Below are 18,858 nucleotides of genomic sequence, written 5' to 3'. Positions count from 1 at the left end.
GTTGGACATGTGGTGGACACGAACATTCTTCGTTAGTGGTTTCTAGAGAGGCTGCAGCATCACATGGCTGTACTAAGTATGGGGTCCCTTGGCTAGGACTCTTGCGGTGGAACATGCAAAGAATTTGTGGCAGAACCACTTCCGGCCTTATTCTACGTAGAAACCATCAACATCAATTAAATAATTAGAAGAGGTAATGGTAGTAACCTGAGCAACCTGACCCACCTGATCCACCGACATTAGCAAAAAATATCTAAATATTGAAAGAGAATGGTAATAGAAACAAGGATATGAGAAGGATGCCATGCAGCCTGGGAATGTCTGGGAAAAGGCAGTCTAAGCCCTACCTACTTCCTCAAGTGCTAAGGGCCCTGTAATACTTATGCTGAAGGCATGCCAACTAAGCAGAGTTTCAAAGGCATAACAGTTCTAATTCCTTCTCATCTTTTATGCAAGGCAATTAATTAGTAGTCACATTGTTGACTCTAAACAAAAACAGGCAAAATTAGGTTAAAACTATTTTTTACCTTTATTGAGATATAATTTACATATCATAAAATTCTTTGTGAATGTGCAATTTAGAGATTTATTTAGCAAACTTATATAGTTATGTAACTATTACCAAAAAGTTCTTTACCTTTTTTTAACTTCTAGGTTCGGGGGGTGCATGTCCAGGTTTTTTACACAGGTAAACTCATGTCACAGGGATTTGTTATACAGATTATTTCATTGTGTTATAGCAGAGATAGTGCTGGTGATAGCCAGCATTTATTCAAACTTCCTGCTGTGCAAACCCATTGTTCTCACAGCTCTGCATGCATCCATTTACTTACTCCTCTCAGACACTGTAGAAGTAGAAAACTGAGGCACAGAGATTAAATAACTTGCCTAAGGGTACTCAGCTACACTATGCAGCGATGAGGTTGGGACACCTAACCTGTAGGCAGCCCCTTCTCCTGCTCCTGCCCAATGCAGGCATCACTAGCTCATCGTGTATTTTTGCTCTTCAGCCCTTATGAATGTAACTCAGGATCCGTGTCTGCACAGTACTCCAGGAAAACTCTATCAGTCATTACATTTGGCTTCAGGATCTCAAACCTATTTGCTGTTTGTGGGCCCTTTCTGAAGCTCTCATGTCATCTCCAAACCTGCCAAATCTGCCCAGCCTGTGGCCCTTGTGTCTGCTGTTGCCCCATTTCTAGTTATCTTCCACAAGTCTCTCTTCTCCCTGAGAATGAACACACATGCACACTTCCTAGCCTAAACTGCCTTAGCCAAACAGAGAATCTATGTCCTTGAAGTACAACTCATTGTTGATAGCTAAGACTAGGGGAAATTATTTTCAAGTATATTTGTGACTTACAATGTTAGAGGAATGGAAGGAAGACCCATTGGATTCACCCATTCAAAGAGTCAACAAATACTCATTAAGCCTGGGTTAAATGGCACTTACTAACTGTTACAAAAATACAAACCTATAAATATATGATGGCTAAAATATGATAGTTTATTTCTTGCTCACATAAAGTCTAAAAGAATTGCACAAGAGAGTTTTTGTATTTTGGGCCAAGAAGTGGCACACTTCACGTCTGTTCATGTTCCATCTGCTAGAACTCAGTTCCATGCTCACACCTAACCGCAAAAAGGCTAGAAAATTATCTAGCTGTGTGCACAGGAAGAAGAGGAAAAGGGTTTGGCTGATAGCAAGTCATTCTCTGCCATGGCTTCTAAAGTGGAAGGCAGCATGACATTTTAAACAAAGTTTCTATTAGCAGAGGCCTGGGATTCAGCCCTGAGTAAACAGTACTTACAATGCTTTCTACTCTTGGCTTCATTCAAAAAACAAACTTTCCATCTCCTCTGGCTTCTCTCTCAATCACCTTTATATTAGGCCAAAGATATTTTTCAAACACGTATGTTCAGATTTTTTCCCACTGAATTTTGATTTTACCCCAAATCACATAGGAGAGAGACCTGAACCAGAGCCCAGACTATGTGCAGGAATGGGTTTCCAGGGATTCCAGGGGTTACCTGTCTGTCCCTGCCTGTCTCTCCAGAGGTCCTCATCCTTCAGGATCAAGATGGTTCCTGGTTTGCTGAACACCTCTGTTTTTAAAGGCATCACAAGGCCATGCTCCTTCCTCAATGGCCTTCATATCCTTGGATGCTGACGTACAAGTTTTAGCCATATGTCAGGCTCGCCTTTTGTATAAGAGCTGCCCTCCTTTACTAATGAGGCTCTGTTTCCTCTGTTACATCACTTCTAACAGGAACTATAATCCAAAAGCTGTGCTGTGAGTACAGTGAGGTCTGAAGGAACCATGCAAAAATGATTCTCGTAACGCTTCTGTTTCTGTGTCTGACTATCTTGCAGGGGCTTCACTTCTCATATTGTGCCTGATTAATTGAAACGCTTGCCTTTATTTCTGTTTCCTTATTTTTTCTTAAATTTATACAGATATAAAACTGAGCGTAATCTCCTTCTGTTTGTATGGCTCTCATTCAGCTACAACACAAATACATTTACAGATTAAATGAAAGAATGTAAACCCTATCAATTTCTATACATTAACACTAATCTGTGAGCTGATGCTGACTTGCTAAAACTAAATGGCTGTTCACAAAGCATGCATAGGACTGACTGCTGAGGCGCGGCTCATGCTGCTGAGGGCTTAGTGATGATGATTTAGCTCTCAGCACCTTTTTCTGTTTTTCCTATTCTGAAAGCCCTTTTGGTACAGCGTGCTGTGGCTTTTGTTATCTTAACACAAATGTATAATTTATCATTTCACTCCTTCTCTGCATCTTTGTTCTATTCTCCTTAGTTAACTTCTATGGTTAAACTAGTACTAGTTAATATCAATGTGATTGTAATCATGTCCACAAACATAGGTATTGGCAATTACATGGCAGTCATCACACAGCAGTAATCAATTAGTAGGTGATCAACCAGGTCAGCTAAAGTAGGCTTATGCTGATTTTTTTAAGTTGGTCACTAAAATAGCAGCTCCAGCTTGAAAAAAATCTAATAGAGATCAAGTGGTATCTCAAAAGATATCTCTCACCAGGAATAAGAGGAACCAGTTAAAGAAAAACTAAAAGAGTACAACATATTGAATATCAAACCTGCCTGCATAGCACCTAGGAACTTGTTAAAAATAGAGATTACAGCTTCTACCTTGTCATCTGAGATTCAGATTTAGTAGTTCTGAAGCGGGACTCAAAATATATGCTAACATTTTTCTAATAGGTCTAAGAGGGTCAATTGATGAAGAAACATTATTTTCATTATAAATCTCTATTGATTATAAATAGCTGGATAACTTTGTGCTTTGTCTTAACAATGGATCATGAAAGTAATAAGAATGTATAAGAAGTAGCCTGTGTAACAACAGTGCTTCTGGCGAGAAAAAAAGGCCTTTACTTTCCAGCAAAAGCTCAATATAATTAATTAAGGGCTGGATTTAATTCAGTGACATTTGAATTTTATAGCTATACACTTGCAGCTATAAAAAAACACCTTTATTATTAAAATTCCTGTAGGAAAAATAACTTGGTAATTGTGACTCTAAAGCCCTCCGGTCCCTAACCTCATTTTCCCCATTGGCACAGTTGTTTTTATAACACAGTAGAGCAACTCTTGTCTTATAGCAGGACAGATTATATTTTAAACAAGTGCCCTGGGGATTCTGAGGCAGCCAGCCCACAGACAAAGACTTGGGATTACCTATCACAAGCACCAGACTTTAGGTCAAAGACCTGGGCTCCAGTTCAGCCCTATAACTTGCTATTCTGTTGCCTTGGACAAACCATGGGGCCTTTCTGAGTCTGAGTTCTTTGTGTATGTAAAAGATAGTACTGTTGTTTCTGCCTCTCAGGGTTGTTATGCAAAAAATCCAGGTAATGCACATAGCACACCATATAAATACATATTTTCATTTAACAGATATTTATAGAGAATCTACTAGGTGCCAGGCCTAGGTGATAGAAATAAAGAAGAGAACAAGACAGATGTGATCTCTGATGTTATCAAAATTACATAATGAACTAGCAGGGGCTGGGGGGAGATACACAAATATAGAAGATAAATTCTGCTAGTTCTAGTGCTTATGAAAAAAGTAAAGTTGCCTCCATCTAAAGTATACATCTCTTCACTCCCGTGCCACACACAGGGATGCATGCTTTCTATGGAGTGGTTAGAAAAGGCCTCACTGGGAGGTGTTATTTGCACAGAGATCTGAATGACCAGAAGAGAGCCATGCAGAAGTCTGTCGGTGGAAGATGTGAGGGACGGGGAATGGCCAGGTTGGAGGAAAGGAAGACCAGTGTGCTGGAGCACTGTGATTGATGGGGAGTGTGGGCTAAGTGAGGTAGGTGATGTAGACCACTGGGTCTTAATGTACAGCGGATGGCTGGTCACGAAAAGGAGCTTGAGGCCAGGCATGGTGGCTCACACCTGTAATCCCAGCACTTTGGGAGGCCAAAGCAGGTGGATCACCTGAGGTCAGGAATTTGAGACCAGCCTGACCAACATAGTGAAACCCCATCTCTATTAAAAATACAAAATTAGCTGGTTGTGGTGATGCATGCCTCTAATCCCAGCTACTCAGGAGACTGAAGCAGGAGAATTACTTGAACCCAGGAGGCAGAGGTTGCAGTGAACTGAGATCCCGCCATTGCACTCCAGCCTGGGCAACAACAGTGAGACTCGGTCTCAAAAACAAAAAAAGAAAAGAAAAAGAGCTTCAAATTTTGTTTTAATTGTACTGAAAAGGGACTGGAAAGTTTAAGCAGAAAAGTTGTATGGTTTGATTCATGTTTTAGCAAGATCACTCTGGCTGCCATAAAACTGTAGTAAAGGAAGAGTGAAAGCCAGAAGACCAGTTAGGCTGTATAGTAGTCCATCCAGAGATTATAGTAGCATTAGATCATAGCAACAGAGATGCTGGTAAGATGTAGGGTAGATTTGGAGTCAGAGCTGAGTAGCTCTAACTCTGAGTAGGGAGGAGAGGTCATTTATACCAGTGCTAATTCAATATCATTCCAACTGCTTCCTCCCACTGTGGCCATGCATTTACTATGCTCAACAATCATTATAGTACTAAATCACTCATCACATGATACATAATCTCAAATGTATGGAATATAAGTGGTATAAGGAAAAAGTCCCCTGAACAGTCAAAATAGAGCCTATGCATGCATTCCAAGGTGAGCTTCTCAGAACATTATTCAAGTTTCTGCCCTTGAACACAGTTTTGATGAGCTTAATTACCTATGCCTAGAAGGCAAATAAAATGGCAAAGAATAAAGAGGGATAGCTTCTATTATGAGGCTGTGGGACGGTACAAGCAGGAATACAGGATAAATAGATACCGGAGAAAACAAAAAATATAAAAAGCAAGTATAAGACTCCAAAGGGCATTTCTGAATTAAGGTTTTCTTCACATTTAATGAAAGCAGAGAAGAGTGAATGTAATTGTAGAATATCCTGCCTATAAAATGGTTAAAACAAAATTAAATCCACTTGCCAAAGGTTAAGCTTTGGTTATATGAATATGATCTCATGTGGACCCTATTTCCCCAAGGTGTTCGATGAATGAGTCTTTTCATTGTATTTTGTAGTCATGTGCACAAAGTGCTGTATTTTATTTCCAATTGATAAAGGCCTATGAAAACACAATGTACACAGGACTTCGACTTCTGGGAAGATGGCATATTTATACTATTCCCTATTCTTACTGCTAAGTACCACTAAAGGTCCTGTACATTATATATAAAACACACATAAGGAGATTGAAAAGTAAAGGGAAGAAAGCCACCTGACTAAAGACCTTGGAAATCAAACTGTAAATTTGTTGGGTTTTCTTTTTGCCTCATAAATCACAAACTTGGAGCTCAAGAAGCTGGCTACTGGTAAACACCAATGAGTACCAAAAAAAAAAAAAAAAAACACCAGCTAGAAGCCTAGAAGCCTTCTCTCTCTCTAACCAAAGGACCAGGAAAGGGGAATCATAGAAGACAGAAAACCTTTAGCAAATTCTACTCTAGGCTACCAGATGCCACCGAAAACACTGCGTCCACCACTACCCACACCAGCAAAGGCTGAGCAGGAAGCCTAGATTCCCCTGCAGCCAGCCTCAAATGAGGTGTCCCCCAACCCTCATGGAGGGGAGTATCAGAGATTTTCAGTCCTCATTCATTACACCTACCAGAGCGTAATGTGGAGACCACATGGGGAGCCTGGAGTTCCACCTTCACCCTGCAGTGCCCACATTCCCCTCCCCACTGGGATGGTGAAGAGGAGGTCCCTTGGAGAGTGAGGACTTGTACCACCTGCCCAAGGTGAGGAGGCTTCTCCCACAGCTGTGTAGTGGGGACTATGTGGGGATCCAGAACTCCCACTCCTGCCTAGCAGTAATGAGGAGCCCCCAACTTGAGTAACAGAAGAGGCCAAGTGGAGAACTTGGACTTAACCTGCACTGGATAGTAACAAGGAGGCATGTCCCTGCTCCCACACCTGAGTGATTTTATAGAAAGCAGCTAAAACTGAAGGTTTAAATAAGATCCAAAGTCTCATAACTAGAAAAATATACAGGTTTCAATTGAAACCTAGACATCATGAAAAAAACCACCTTCACCACCCTTATTCATTATAGTGCTAGAACTTCTACCCAGTGCTGTTATGTAAGAAAAGGAAATAAAAGGCATAGAGACTGGAAATAAAGAAATACAACTTGTCCCTATTTGCAGATGAAATGATTGTCTATATAGACAATCAAAAGAAAACCAAAATAATTAGGTTAATGTAACAAAATATAACAGGACTTGTATCTCAGAAACAACAAAACTCTGATGAAAGAAATTAAAGAAGATCTAAATTAAAGAAGATAAATAGACATACATACAATGTTCATGGATTGGAAAACACAACAAAGTCACGATGTCATTTCTTTCCTAATATACATGTTTAATTCTTATCATAATCTTACTAATATTTTATACATGTAGAGAAGATTATTCTAAAATGTATATGAAAAAGCAAAGGAACTAGAATAGCCAAGAAGCAGGAGAAATCAGCGAACCTAATTTCAGAATTAATTATATAACTACAATAAATAAGACTGTGTGGTACTGGTAGAGGGATAGACACATAAATCAGTGGAACAGAATAGAGAATAGAGAATAGAGACCTCAGAAACAGATCTACACAACTGTGTCCAACTAATTTTGACAAAAGTGCAAAAGCAATTCAATGTAGGAAAGATAACCTATTCAAGAAGTGGTGAGAGAGCAATTAGACATCCATAGTCAAAAAATAAATGGGCTTTGACCTCCTATCTAAATGTGACCTCTCACATCTTATCTAAAAATTAATTCAAAATGTATCACAGACTTAAACATAAAATATAAAACTATAAAACATTTAGAAAAAAATAGGAAAAATCATCAGGATCTAGATCTAAGTAAATAGTTCTTAAACTTGATATCAAAAACATAATCCCATTTTTGCTTTTGTTGCCTATGTTTTTAGGATCTTTTCCAAAAAATTGCTGCCCAGACTAATGTCATGAAGTGTTTCCTCTATGTTTTTTCCTAGTAGTTTTATCATTTTGAGTCTTACATTTAAATCTTTGATCCTTCATTTTTAATTTTTGTGTGGTAAGAACTAGGGGTCTAGCTTCAGTTTTCCCAGCACCATTTATTGAGGAGACTGTCCTTTCTTTGTTCTGTGTTCTTGGCAGTTTTGTTGAAAATGAGTTGGCTGTAAGTATGTGGATTCATTTCTGTGTTCTCTATTCTGTTCCATGGGTTTATGTGTCTATTTTTATGGCAATACCATGCTGTGTTGGTTACTGTAGCTTTATAGTATATTTTAAAATTAGGTAGTGAGTGTGATGCTTCCCCCTATGTATTCTTTTTATTATTATTATTTGAGATGGAGTCTCACTCTGGCACCAGGCTGGAATGCAGTGGCACAATCTCAGCTTACTGCAACCTCTGCCTCTTGGGTTCAAGTGATTCTCCTGCCTCAGCCTTTTTAATGTGCTGTTGAATTTGGTTTGCTAGTATATTGTTAAGAATTTGTATATACATGTTCTTCAGGGATCTTACCCTGTAGCTTCCTTTTTGTTGTTGTGTCCTTGTTGGTTACATCAAACTAAAAAGCTTCTGCACAGCAAAGAAAACAATCAACAGAATAAAAAGACAGTCTACAGAATGAGATAAAATATTTGCAACCTCTTTATCTGGCAAGGGATTAATATTCACAATATGTAAGGAACTCCAACAACTCAACAACAACAAAAAATTAATTTTCAAAACTGGACAAAAGATAAAAAAGAACAAGATCAAATTCTTTGTAGGAACATGGATGGAGCTGGAGGCCATTATCCTTAGCAAACTAATGCAGGAACAGAAAACCAAATACTGCATGTTGTCACCTATAACTGGGAGCTAAATGATGAGAACACATGGACACACAGAGGAAAACAACAGATGCTGGGGCCTGGTGGAGGGCAGGAGGAGGGAGAGGATCAGGAAAAATAACTATTGATTATCCTTAGCAAACTAATGCAGGAACAGAAAACCAAATACTGCATGTTGTCACCTATAACTGGGAGCTAAATGATGAGAACACATGGACACACAGAGGAAAACAACAGATGCTGGGGCCTGGTGGAGGGCAGGAGGAGGGAGAGGATCAGGAAAAATAACTATTGACTACTAGGTTTAATACCTGACTGACGAAATAATCTGTACAACAAACTCCCATGACACAAGGTTACCTATGTAACAACCCTACACGTGTGCCCTTGAACTTAATTAGTTAATTAATAAGGGCAAAAGACCTAAATAGACATTTCTCAAAAGAAGACATACAGATGGCCAACAGGCATATGAAAAATGCTCCACATCACTAATCTTCAGAGAAATGTAAACCAAAACCAAAATGAGATATCACCTTACCTCTATTAGAATGGATACTATCAAAAAGACCAAAAAAAAAAAAAAAAAAAAAAGCAAATACTGGTGCTGATGTGGAGAAGAGGGAATTCTTATACATTGTTAATGGGAATGTAAATTAGTATAGCCATTATAGAAAACAGTGTAGATGTTCCTCAAAAAATTAAAACTAGAACTTCCATATGATCCAGCAATCCTACTCCTGGGTATATATGCAAAGGAAATGAAAACAGTAATCAAAGCGATATCTGCACTCCAATATTTACTGCAGCACTATTCACAATATCTAAGATATAGAATCAGCTTAAGTGTCCATCAACAGATGAATACATAAAGGAAATGTGGTATATATGTACAGTGGAACACTTTTCCACCATAAAAAAGAATGAGGCCAGGTGTGGTGGCTCATGCCTGTAATCCCAGCACTTCGAAAGACTGAGGTGGGTGGATTGCTTGAGCCCAGGAGTTTGAAACTAGCCTGGGCAACATTGGGAAACCCTGTATCTACAAAAAAAAAACCAAAAAAACAAAAAAACAAAAAAAAAATTATATCCAGGTGTGGTGGCATACACCTGTACTTTCAGCTACCCAGGAGGCTGAGGTGCAAGGGTCACTTGAACTTGACAGGCAGAGGCTGCAGTGAGCCAAGATCACACCACTGCCCTCTAGCCTGGATGCCAAAGCAAGACCATCCCTGTCTCAAAAACAAAAAAAAAAAGAGGGGGGAAAAAAAAAAAAGAAATCCTGTTATTTGCAGCAACATGGATGAACCTGGAGATTATTATGTTAAGTGAAATAAGCCAGGCACAGAAAGACAAACTTTTCTTTTTATGTATCATGCTTTTCAAAATTTTTTCGTTGACACATAATAATTGTACATATTTTTGGGGAACAGTCTGATTCTTTTGGATACAGGTATACATTGTATAAAAATCAAATCAGGGCATTTAGCATATCCATCGCTTCTTACATTTATCATTTCTTTGTGGTCAGGACATTCAAAATCCTTTCTCCTAGATATTTTGAAATATACACATAGTCACCCTACTGTGTAATATAATACCAGAACTTATTCCTCCTATGTAACTATAATTTTGTGCCTCTTGACCAATATCTCCCTATCTTCCTCTCCCCACTCCCTTCCCCAGTCTCTGGTAACCACTGTGCTACTCTCTACTTCTATGAGATCAACTTCTTTAGATTCTACATATAAGTGAGATAATGCAGTATTTGTCTTCTGTATCATTTCTTTTTTGAGACAGAGTCTCACCCTGTCACCCAGGCTTGAGTGCAGTGGTGTGATCTCGGCTCATTACAACTTCTACCTCCCATGTTCAAGCGATTCTCATGCCTCAGCCTCCTGAGTAGCTGGGATTACAGTTGCATGCCACCACACCTGGTTAATTTTTGTATTTTTAGTAGAGATGGAGTTTCACCATGTTGGCCAAGCTAGTCTCAAACTCCTGGCCTCAAGTAATCCACCCACCTCAGCCTCCCAAAGTGCTGGGACTACAGGCATGAGCCACTGCACCCAGCGCTCTCTATTACTTCTTATAATTGCATGTGAATCTACAATTAATCTAAAATTAATTGAAAATTAATTTTTTAAAAAGGCCCTGTAAAACATGATGTCAAGGGTTATTAATTTAATGATTAGAATGCATAAATCATCTCAATTTGTATAACATGCTCTATCTTCAAACTCTTCAATCCTTGGTCTTTTACTGACAACACTATGGTAGGTAGGTAGGTAGGTAGGTAGATGCTTTTATACTGTGCACTTACAATTTTTCAAGAGAAAACATAGTTATTTGCAAAAGTCTGGATAGACCAGCCATGCATTGGTGGTTAGCCCCCATTTCAAAGGAATGCCCCAATTTCCACAGTCACCACCAAGTAACATCTCATATTCTTTCTTATCTATCTTCAGGAAAGCCACTAGTGAAAACGTCACGAATGACCGTGATCAACACGGAGAAGCCTGCAGTCACAGTCGATATAGGAAGCACCATCAAAACAGTGCAGGGAGTGAATGTGACAATTAACTGCCAGGTTGCAGGTGAGAAATCCATGTATTTGTTCACATGTTAATGGAGCCCTGTGCTAGATTGGGGATACAAAGACAAATTAGACACAAATTTTACTCTCAGGGATATAGTGCTAGTAGGAAAGCCAAAGCATGAACCTCAGTCCCTCTGAAAGTAGAAAGCGCTGTAGAAATTTAGAGGAGGAAAGATTAATTCTGACTGGGACAGGTAGGTAAAATTGATCTTTTTATGTGTGTGTTTTTCTTTAATCTTAGCCTTCCATACAGATAGAATGTGAACATGCAAAGAGGGGGGCAAGGAGTTTCAAGTGGACGAAGGAGAGTGATAAATTCATGGAAGTAGAAAATCCTCTAGGCTATAAGAGAACAGTGTGAGCTTTAGTCTGGGTGGAGCCCAGAGTGCAGAAATGCAGGTGGGAAGTGACATTAAAGAGCCACGCTTCCAAAAGCAAAGCATTGAAGAGAATAGATTGAAAAAGGGAAATACTAGGGCAGAAAGGCCAGGTAAGACCCATCACTGTCGTTTAGAGGAGAGGTCATGGAAGCCTGAACTCAGGGCAGTGGGAATGGGAAGGTAAGGACTGGATGGATATGAGAAAGACAGCAAGAGGTAAGGCCAATAGCAGCCTGGAGCTTGCTCGGATCAGAAGTGGGCAGGAGTTATTAAAGAAGATAGCCAGTGGAGTTCTGATAAAGGCATTGCCCTCAGGTGGGCTTTGCATACTCAGAGGCCAGCGGGGACCAGGAAGGCACAGGGAAGCAAGGAGTAGTAGACAATAGGGGGTGGTAATATGCTATGTATAAAAATATTTACCTTCAATTAAAAGACAGAAAACACCTACACATAGCAGAATGAGGCCCAGCTACTATTTTTCCCTTCCTGTAGACCACTCATTTGTGATGTGTACCCTAGGGGTTTCACTGCCACAACGGGATGAAGAAATGAATGGTTCTTGTGCCATTGGACAGCTAGCGTTCTGATTGCTGTCCTCATCAGATATACTCACAGTGGCATGGCCACGCCAAACCCACGTTCCCCGATCATACCCTATGGGCAGAGTAGACAGGCTGTGGCACCCCATGCTTTGGTGGTTTATTCATCTTAGATCTTCATCATCTGAAGGTTTACCTCACTTTGTTACTTATAAGACCAGAAAACCCATTTTAGAGTAAATAGGAGGAATATCTTAACCTAGGACTTACTGTTTCCAAATAATAGCCAAGTCTGATTTTCTCTGAAATATTCTGATAGCTTTAGGATATCTGAAATATGGCCAGACCTGGTGGCTCACACCTGTAATCCCAGCACTTTGGGAAGCTGAGGTGGGCAGATCACTTGAGCCCTGGAGTTGAAGACCAGCCTAGGCAACATGGCAAAACCTTGTCTCTACAAAAAATACAAAAATTAGCCAGGTGTGATGGCGCATGCCTGTAGTCTCAGCTACTAGGGAGGCTGAGATGGGAGGATCGTTTGAGCCCAGAGGTCAAGGCTGCAGTGAGCCATAGGCATGCCACAGCACTCCAGCCTGGGTGACAGAGCGAGAACCCTGTCTCAAAAAAAAATTAGGATATCTGAAATGTAAATCTATCTTTGTAAATGTGCATTAGCTTCGCCTTTGTAAACTGTCTCATGGCCTTTGTGATGCTTCCCTTCCAGCCTCATCAGTGAAATCTAGAACCAAGTCCCTTCAGTCCCTGTACTCCTAGATAGATAGTAAGACAAAACCCCTGACAGGGACTGGCATGAATGAGCTACCCCTCTCTGCAGGGATTAATGGTGGTGCCAGTAGGGCCCTTTCTGCAGAACCATCACCCCCCAACACACACCTGATCACTATGGACACATGCTTTGGTGAGGAAACACTGGTGATATGATGGATCATGTTGTGTATCTTCTTGAGAGGTGGAACTGGTAGGAGTAAAAGAATAGGGGAGGGGCCAGGTGCGGGGACTCACACATGTAATCACAGCACTTTGGCGGGCCGAGGTGGGTGGATCACCTGAGGTCAGGAGTTCAAGACCATCCTGGCCAACATGGTGAAACCCCATCTCTACCAAATACAAAAATTAGCCAGGTGTGGTGGCAAGTGCCTGTAATCCCAGCCACTCAGGAGGCTGAGGCAGGAGAGTCACTTGAACCTAGGAGCAGAGTTTGCAGTGAGCTGAGATCGAACCACTGCACTCCAGCCTGGGCAATAGAGCAAGACTCTGTCTCAAAAAAAAAAAAAAAATAGGGGAGGAAAGGGCAGCAAAACAAGGAAATGGGCATTTAAAGGAGATTGAGAGAACCAGAATCTGGTTGAGGAAGCATTTACATTGGGGAGCCTACGACATTAAAACAAGCTTTGGTCACTCTTCCGTGTCGCCTAGGGCCCTCTCTCTGGGACTTCATCCAGAGGCTCACTTGATAACCTTATAGTGAGAACCTAGGTGGTTATACCTAGTTTTCCCTGGCTGTGGCATTGCAGTCTTTATTTTTGTTTTTACCCATCAAACCATCTGTATTAATGCTGATTAACTAAAATAAATATTTGTATATTTGTCATTATTCCTTTTGTTAAACAAGATACTCATTCAAAGTAGGTGGGAAAGAGCCTGCTTTTAATTACACAGTAAGTTAGCTGGACAAGGAAATCATCTGTGAGCTTAGTCTCCAGTTAAAATACTGACAGCTATAATGCTAAATGCCAAATGGCAGAGGACTGCTTTTACTTTGCTGCTGTAAGTGGCTCTTATGGCTCTTTCCTTACTCTTGGACATCTCTATCCCATTCCTAGTCAGGCAGCTTAGTGACCTCCTGATTGGTTAGGTGGGATTCTCTGAGCACCAATAACACTGCCAGTAGCTAATACTCTAGCTTGAGAATTTGCCACCCAGACTCTGATAATAGACAGGGAAGTGGGACTCCATCAGGGCCTCCTTAAAGAAGTATTTTATGTCAAATTCATTCATGTTATTCATTTGGCAGTTTTTTATGGAATATTTAATCCAACTTAAATCAGATTTCTCCTAATCCAAGGAGCCACAGATAAACAAGATACAATTTTTAGGAAGCTCACAGTCTGGGAAGGAGAAAAGTTATGAAATATGTAATGATAATACAATGTGATATTCAGATACAGTTGTTGTTTTCTTATTATAAAATATTAAAGTACTAAAGAAATTTTAGAAAACACAGAAAAACTCAGGAGGCCAAAAAGGAAAGAAAAAAGCTGGTTCAAAGTCGTTCTCTCCAAACTCAACCACAGCTGACATTTTATTATATTTCCTTAATCATTCCCTTTTATCCTGCTTTATTTCCTCTCAGTAATAAACATTTGTCTGTATCATAAGCATAATTTTAATGGCTATATAATAGCCTATGTTAAGAATATTATGTAATTTACCTAGACCGACTCACATGTTTGAATTGTTAGCAATTTTTCATTAAACAACTTTTTGCATACATGTGCTTTCAGCTTATAAAGTACAGCCTCACACATTCTTCCCAGTCCTGAAGCATCAACAGCATGAGGCAATGAGTATGATAGGTTTTTTCTTGAAAAATGACCTAATTGACTGTATTACTCCCATGCTTGTTCTCTATTCCTTCTCTGAAGAGGTCAGAAAACTGAGTCGGTGATAAAGGATCAGGGGAAGAAGCAGTGTTTCAGTAAATAGGAACAGAATGTACAAAGGGCCTGAGGTAGAAAGAGCATGCTGCATTTAAAGAATTAAAACCTGGCTGGTGGTGTGGCTATAATATCAAGAGCAAAGAAGAAAGTAGCATATGAGGCTGAGGAGGTATGGGTAGGCAGGGGCTAGATCTTACATGTTCTCATAGATTATGGTACAGTTTAGGTTTTTCTCCTGAAAACAAAGGAAGCATTTGAAGGACTTACTTAGGAGATAAAATCAGCAGGACTAGGGATGCCAGATAGTTCAAGAGTCAGTGATGGGTGGTGTATTAGGATAGATTAGACTCTGGTATCAAGTAGATGCCCAAATGTATAATGACTCAAACACAATAGAAGTTTTATTTTTGCTTAGCTAAGTGCCCAAAGAGTACACCTGGTCATCTGGAGAGGATCTGTCCCCACAGTGTCATTCGGGGTCACAGGATGCTGGTCGCTCTGTCATCTGAAACACATGCCTTCCAAGGCCTCCCTAGGGGTTACCTCTATCCTATCAACCAGGAGAGGGGAAAACAGAATATGGGGGATGGTTGAGAAGGCTTTTAAGGGCGACACCTGGAAGGAGCACACATTAAGACTTTTCACATTCCTTTAGTCACATGGCCACGTGCAACTACAAAGGATGCTGGGGAAGGTAGACTCACTGGGTACTCAGGAAAAAGAGGGAAACTGGTTTTGTGAACAGCTATCATTGTCTGCCACAGTCAGTATGGAGAAAAGTGGAAGGCTGGAAACCTTCTTTCCAGACTGCCATGGTTCTTTAGAACAACTGACAAGGCTGACAGTTGAGTTACTGTATCCTTTCTCTTTTCTTTCCCTAAGCCACTCTACCTCCACACCTCCTAGGAAGCTTCTAGAATTTCCCATGTAAAGGTGTACCTTTGAGTGGACACCCCACCTTGAGACGTTGACACACCGCTGTGGTGCAGGCAGCCTTCCAAATATAGTAAGAGATCCAATTAACAAGAATACCCTGTCTGGGATTTTTTTAAAAAGAATATTATAGCATCACCCTACCTGGCAGCTCCGTGGACATCAAAGGCACTGAACCTTGTAATCATATCAACTTACCACCCATTATGTCTAAGTTCTTTTACTGATCCTTTCAAGCAGCAGGGAGAGCATGGTGCTGTTGAAAAGATATACCACAGGGGAAAATGTAAACATGGGTTCTTTTCCTCCCCGAGTTTAAGATCCAAATAATACCAGGGAGGTTAGCATGTGGAGCCTATCCAAGTAGCTGGTCCACAACAACATAGCTCTTGGATTTTGTTCTGTGGTAGAGCACATTTTCTGTCATTTTCAGGTGTTCCTTTTTGTGGCATTTGCTGTCACACCACAGCAGGCTAGAAAAGATCATCTCCCACAACCTGACCAAGCTTCTCAACAAGAAAGAGCTAACAAAGCCAGAACACATGGATTCTGGAACCTCTCTCCTGACAACAGCTTGGTTTTACAAACACAGCAGAAACATTAATTCTGAAAGTAGAAAGGAATTAAGCATTTGACAGTTCAGAAATAGTATAGCAGCAGTTCAGATTTTCTCTCAAGAGTCAGGCTAGTATAATGACAGGCAGTGTACACTTGTTAAGATGGGGACTGTTGGCACTAAAGGTATCTCAGTTTGAATCCCTACCCTGGCACTGGTGGATTACTGATTGGCTGTAGGGTACGGAATTTGGGGGAACAGGAACTCTGCCCCCATGTAATCGTTCAGGCATCCAAACAAATGTGACCTTAGGCAGATTTCTTAATCTCTATGAGACCCTTTTTCTCATAAAATGGAGTTACTAAATAGTACCTGCTTCACAGGATCATTGTGAAAAATAAGTGATTGTGTTTATAAAATGTTTGGCTTACAGCAAATATTCAGTCAATGTTATTTCTCCCTTTAACACACTCAGGATACGTTTGCATAGCTCAGTACACTCCAATGTTGAGGCATTCTGAATGTCAGTATTAAGCATACGTATCACTACCTTTTCAAGGGACTCTGGAACATTCAAGGGCTGGTGAAGTTTTCTAAAGCATCATTGTCAGCTCTTGAGAGAAAAAGAAAAATAAAACTTTATAACACCTCAATTATTGTTTTCTCTTTCCTCATTATACATGTGTAATGTCAGAGCCAGTTATGGAAGGACTGGCTATCACTCCAAGGTGTCTTTGTAATATTCTCTGCCTAAGGCCCACAATCTGAGGCAGGAAGTCCTCAAAATGTGGCACCAGCAACAGTACCTACATCGGCAAACTCATAATGCAGATCTGTGCGTGAATGAATCTGAGAGATGTCTGCCAGTAGACTGAAGAATGATTCCCACTTAATTTCTCTTCCCTTGGGACTGCTGTCAAATCCACAGTTCCAGGTTTACAGAAACTGGAGGTTTCTTCCTCCACCCTGCTATTCTGAACATTTCCACTTCTCCCATGAAGCCCCCTACTGTCACCAGAGGAATTCTGCCCTTTTGGTTTATATCCAGTCCTGTCCTCTCAAACAAGCACAATTTTAGAACGGCATGAGACAGACAAACATAAAGGGAATGGAAGAAGCTTGCAAGCAATTCCTGGGGGAGTGAGAAATAGCTCCCAGGTCTCTCTCCATCCCTGGGTTCTCTCCCTTCTCCCTCTGTTCCACCCCCCCCCTCCTCCCCTCTGTCACTCTCACTCTCATTTTCTCTCCCCCTGAGTCTCTGTGTTTGCTGCCCACAGCCCTCCTCAAAGGAAGATGCAGGCAGTAAGTGCTGCATGGAGCAATGTGAGGGAAAGAGGATGAATATTGGTAGAAAACGGTTTGCAGGGCTGGCATGGTGGCTCGTGCCTGTAATCCCAACACTTTTGGAGGCCAAGGCAGGTGGATCATCTGAGGTCAGGAGTTCGAGACCAGCCTGGCCAACATGGCGAAACCGTGTCTCCACTAAAAATATAAAAATTAGCCAGGCGTGATGGTGCACACCTGTAATTCCAGCTAACTCCGGAGGCTGAGGCAGGAGAGTCGCTGGAACCCAGGAGGCAGAGGCCGCAGTGAGCCAAGATCATGCCACTGTACTCCAGCCTAGGTGACAAAGCAAGACTCTATCTCAATAAAAAAATAAAATAAAATAAAATTGTTTGCAGGACCTCATTTTTCCTTGTTCTTTCAGGAGAAAAATAACTAAAAGTGCTTTTCTTTAACTTACTTCTGAGGCTTTCTCCTGAATGCTGTGGATCTTTTTTTTTTTTTTTTTTTTTTTTTTAATGGGAAAAAACTAAGCTCAGGGCCCAAAGTCCAAGCTGGCATGGACAGGCATCATGATGCTCTTGCTCTCCCTAGTGGTGCTGTAATGAAAAATCAGCTGTTTCACCCCTCACCTGTATCTTTTCTCCAGGTATCTTTAGAGATGATGCCAACCTGGCCCCTCTTATGCACTTGAGCATCAAGAATCCTACTGCTAGAGCCAGATTCATGTGTGCCTCTCTCTGATGTAACAAGGCTGTGGTATCCAAGTCTCCACCTGCTTTCGTAGCCCTGCCTCTCTTTCTCTAGCCACTTTCAAGGACACGTAACAGATACACAGGCAACTCCTTGAACACTCTGCATCCTCAACAGAAGGCTAGCCATTAAGGGCAAACTGCCCTTACCCCAAAGGCAAAAACCAGCCCCAGCTCAGGGAAAACACTAGATCACTAGACTAAGGTCTGGCTCCTTGGCCATTTCTGGCTTTGACCCCCATTTCCCAGGACTTGATACTTCTTTTTTTTTTTTTTTTTTTTCCCCTGAGACAGAGTCTTGTTCTGTCCTCCAGGCTGGAGTGCAGTGGTGTGATCTTGGCTCACTGCAACCTCTGCCTCCCAAGTTCAAGTGATTCTCCGGCCTCAGCCTCCTGTGTAGCTGGGATTACAGTTGTCCACCACCACGCCCAGCTAATTTTTGTATTTTTAGTAGAGACGGGGTTTCACCATGTTGGTCAGGCTGGTCTCAAATTCCTGATCTTGTGATCCATCTGCCTCAGTCTCCCAAAGTGCTGGGATTACAGGCGTGAGCCACCGTGCCCCGCCAGGACTTTACACTTTAAGCATGCCCTGGATACATGCCAGTAAGTTCTATAAGTAAACTGTGTGAGCTGGGTCAGCAGGCTGAGGTGTGCTTTCCGCTCCCTAGAGACCTGTGAATCTGTGCCACACACTTTCAGTCTCTCA

At 41.1% G+C, this 18,858-nt stretch overlaps 1 protein-coding gene across 1 annotated transcript in view; it reads left to right on the top strand.

The window, feature by feature from the left end:
- Positions 1-18,858, top strand: part of ADAMTSL1 (ADAMTS like 1) — a 419,209-nt gene that overhangs the window by 331,659 nt on the left and 68,692 nt on the right. Inside the window, exon 21 of the mRNA XM_050761325.1 lies at positions 10,895-11,023. Coding sequence (XP_050617282.1) covers positions 10,895-11,023 — 129 coding nt within the window. The remainder of the gene's footprint in view (positions 1-10,894; positions 11,024-18,858) is intronic.

This window comes from Macaca thibetana, chromosome 15, assembly GCF_024542745.1.
Source record: "Macaca thibetana thibetana isolate TM-01 chromosome 15, ASM2454274v1, whole genome shotgun sequence".
NCBI lineage: Eukaryota > Metazoa > Chordata > Mammalia > Primates > Cercopithecidae > Macaca > Macaca thibetana.
Note: the sequence above shows the minus strand (reverse complement) of the source record. Positions and strands in the feature narration are given on the sequence as shown.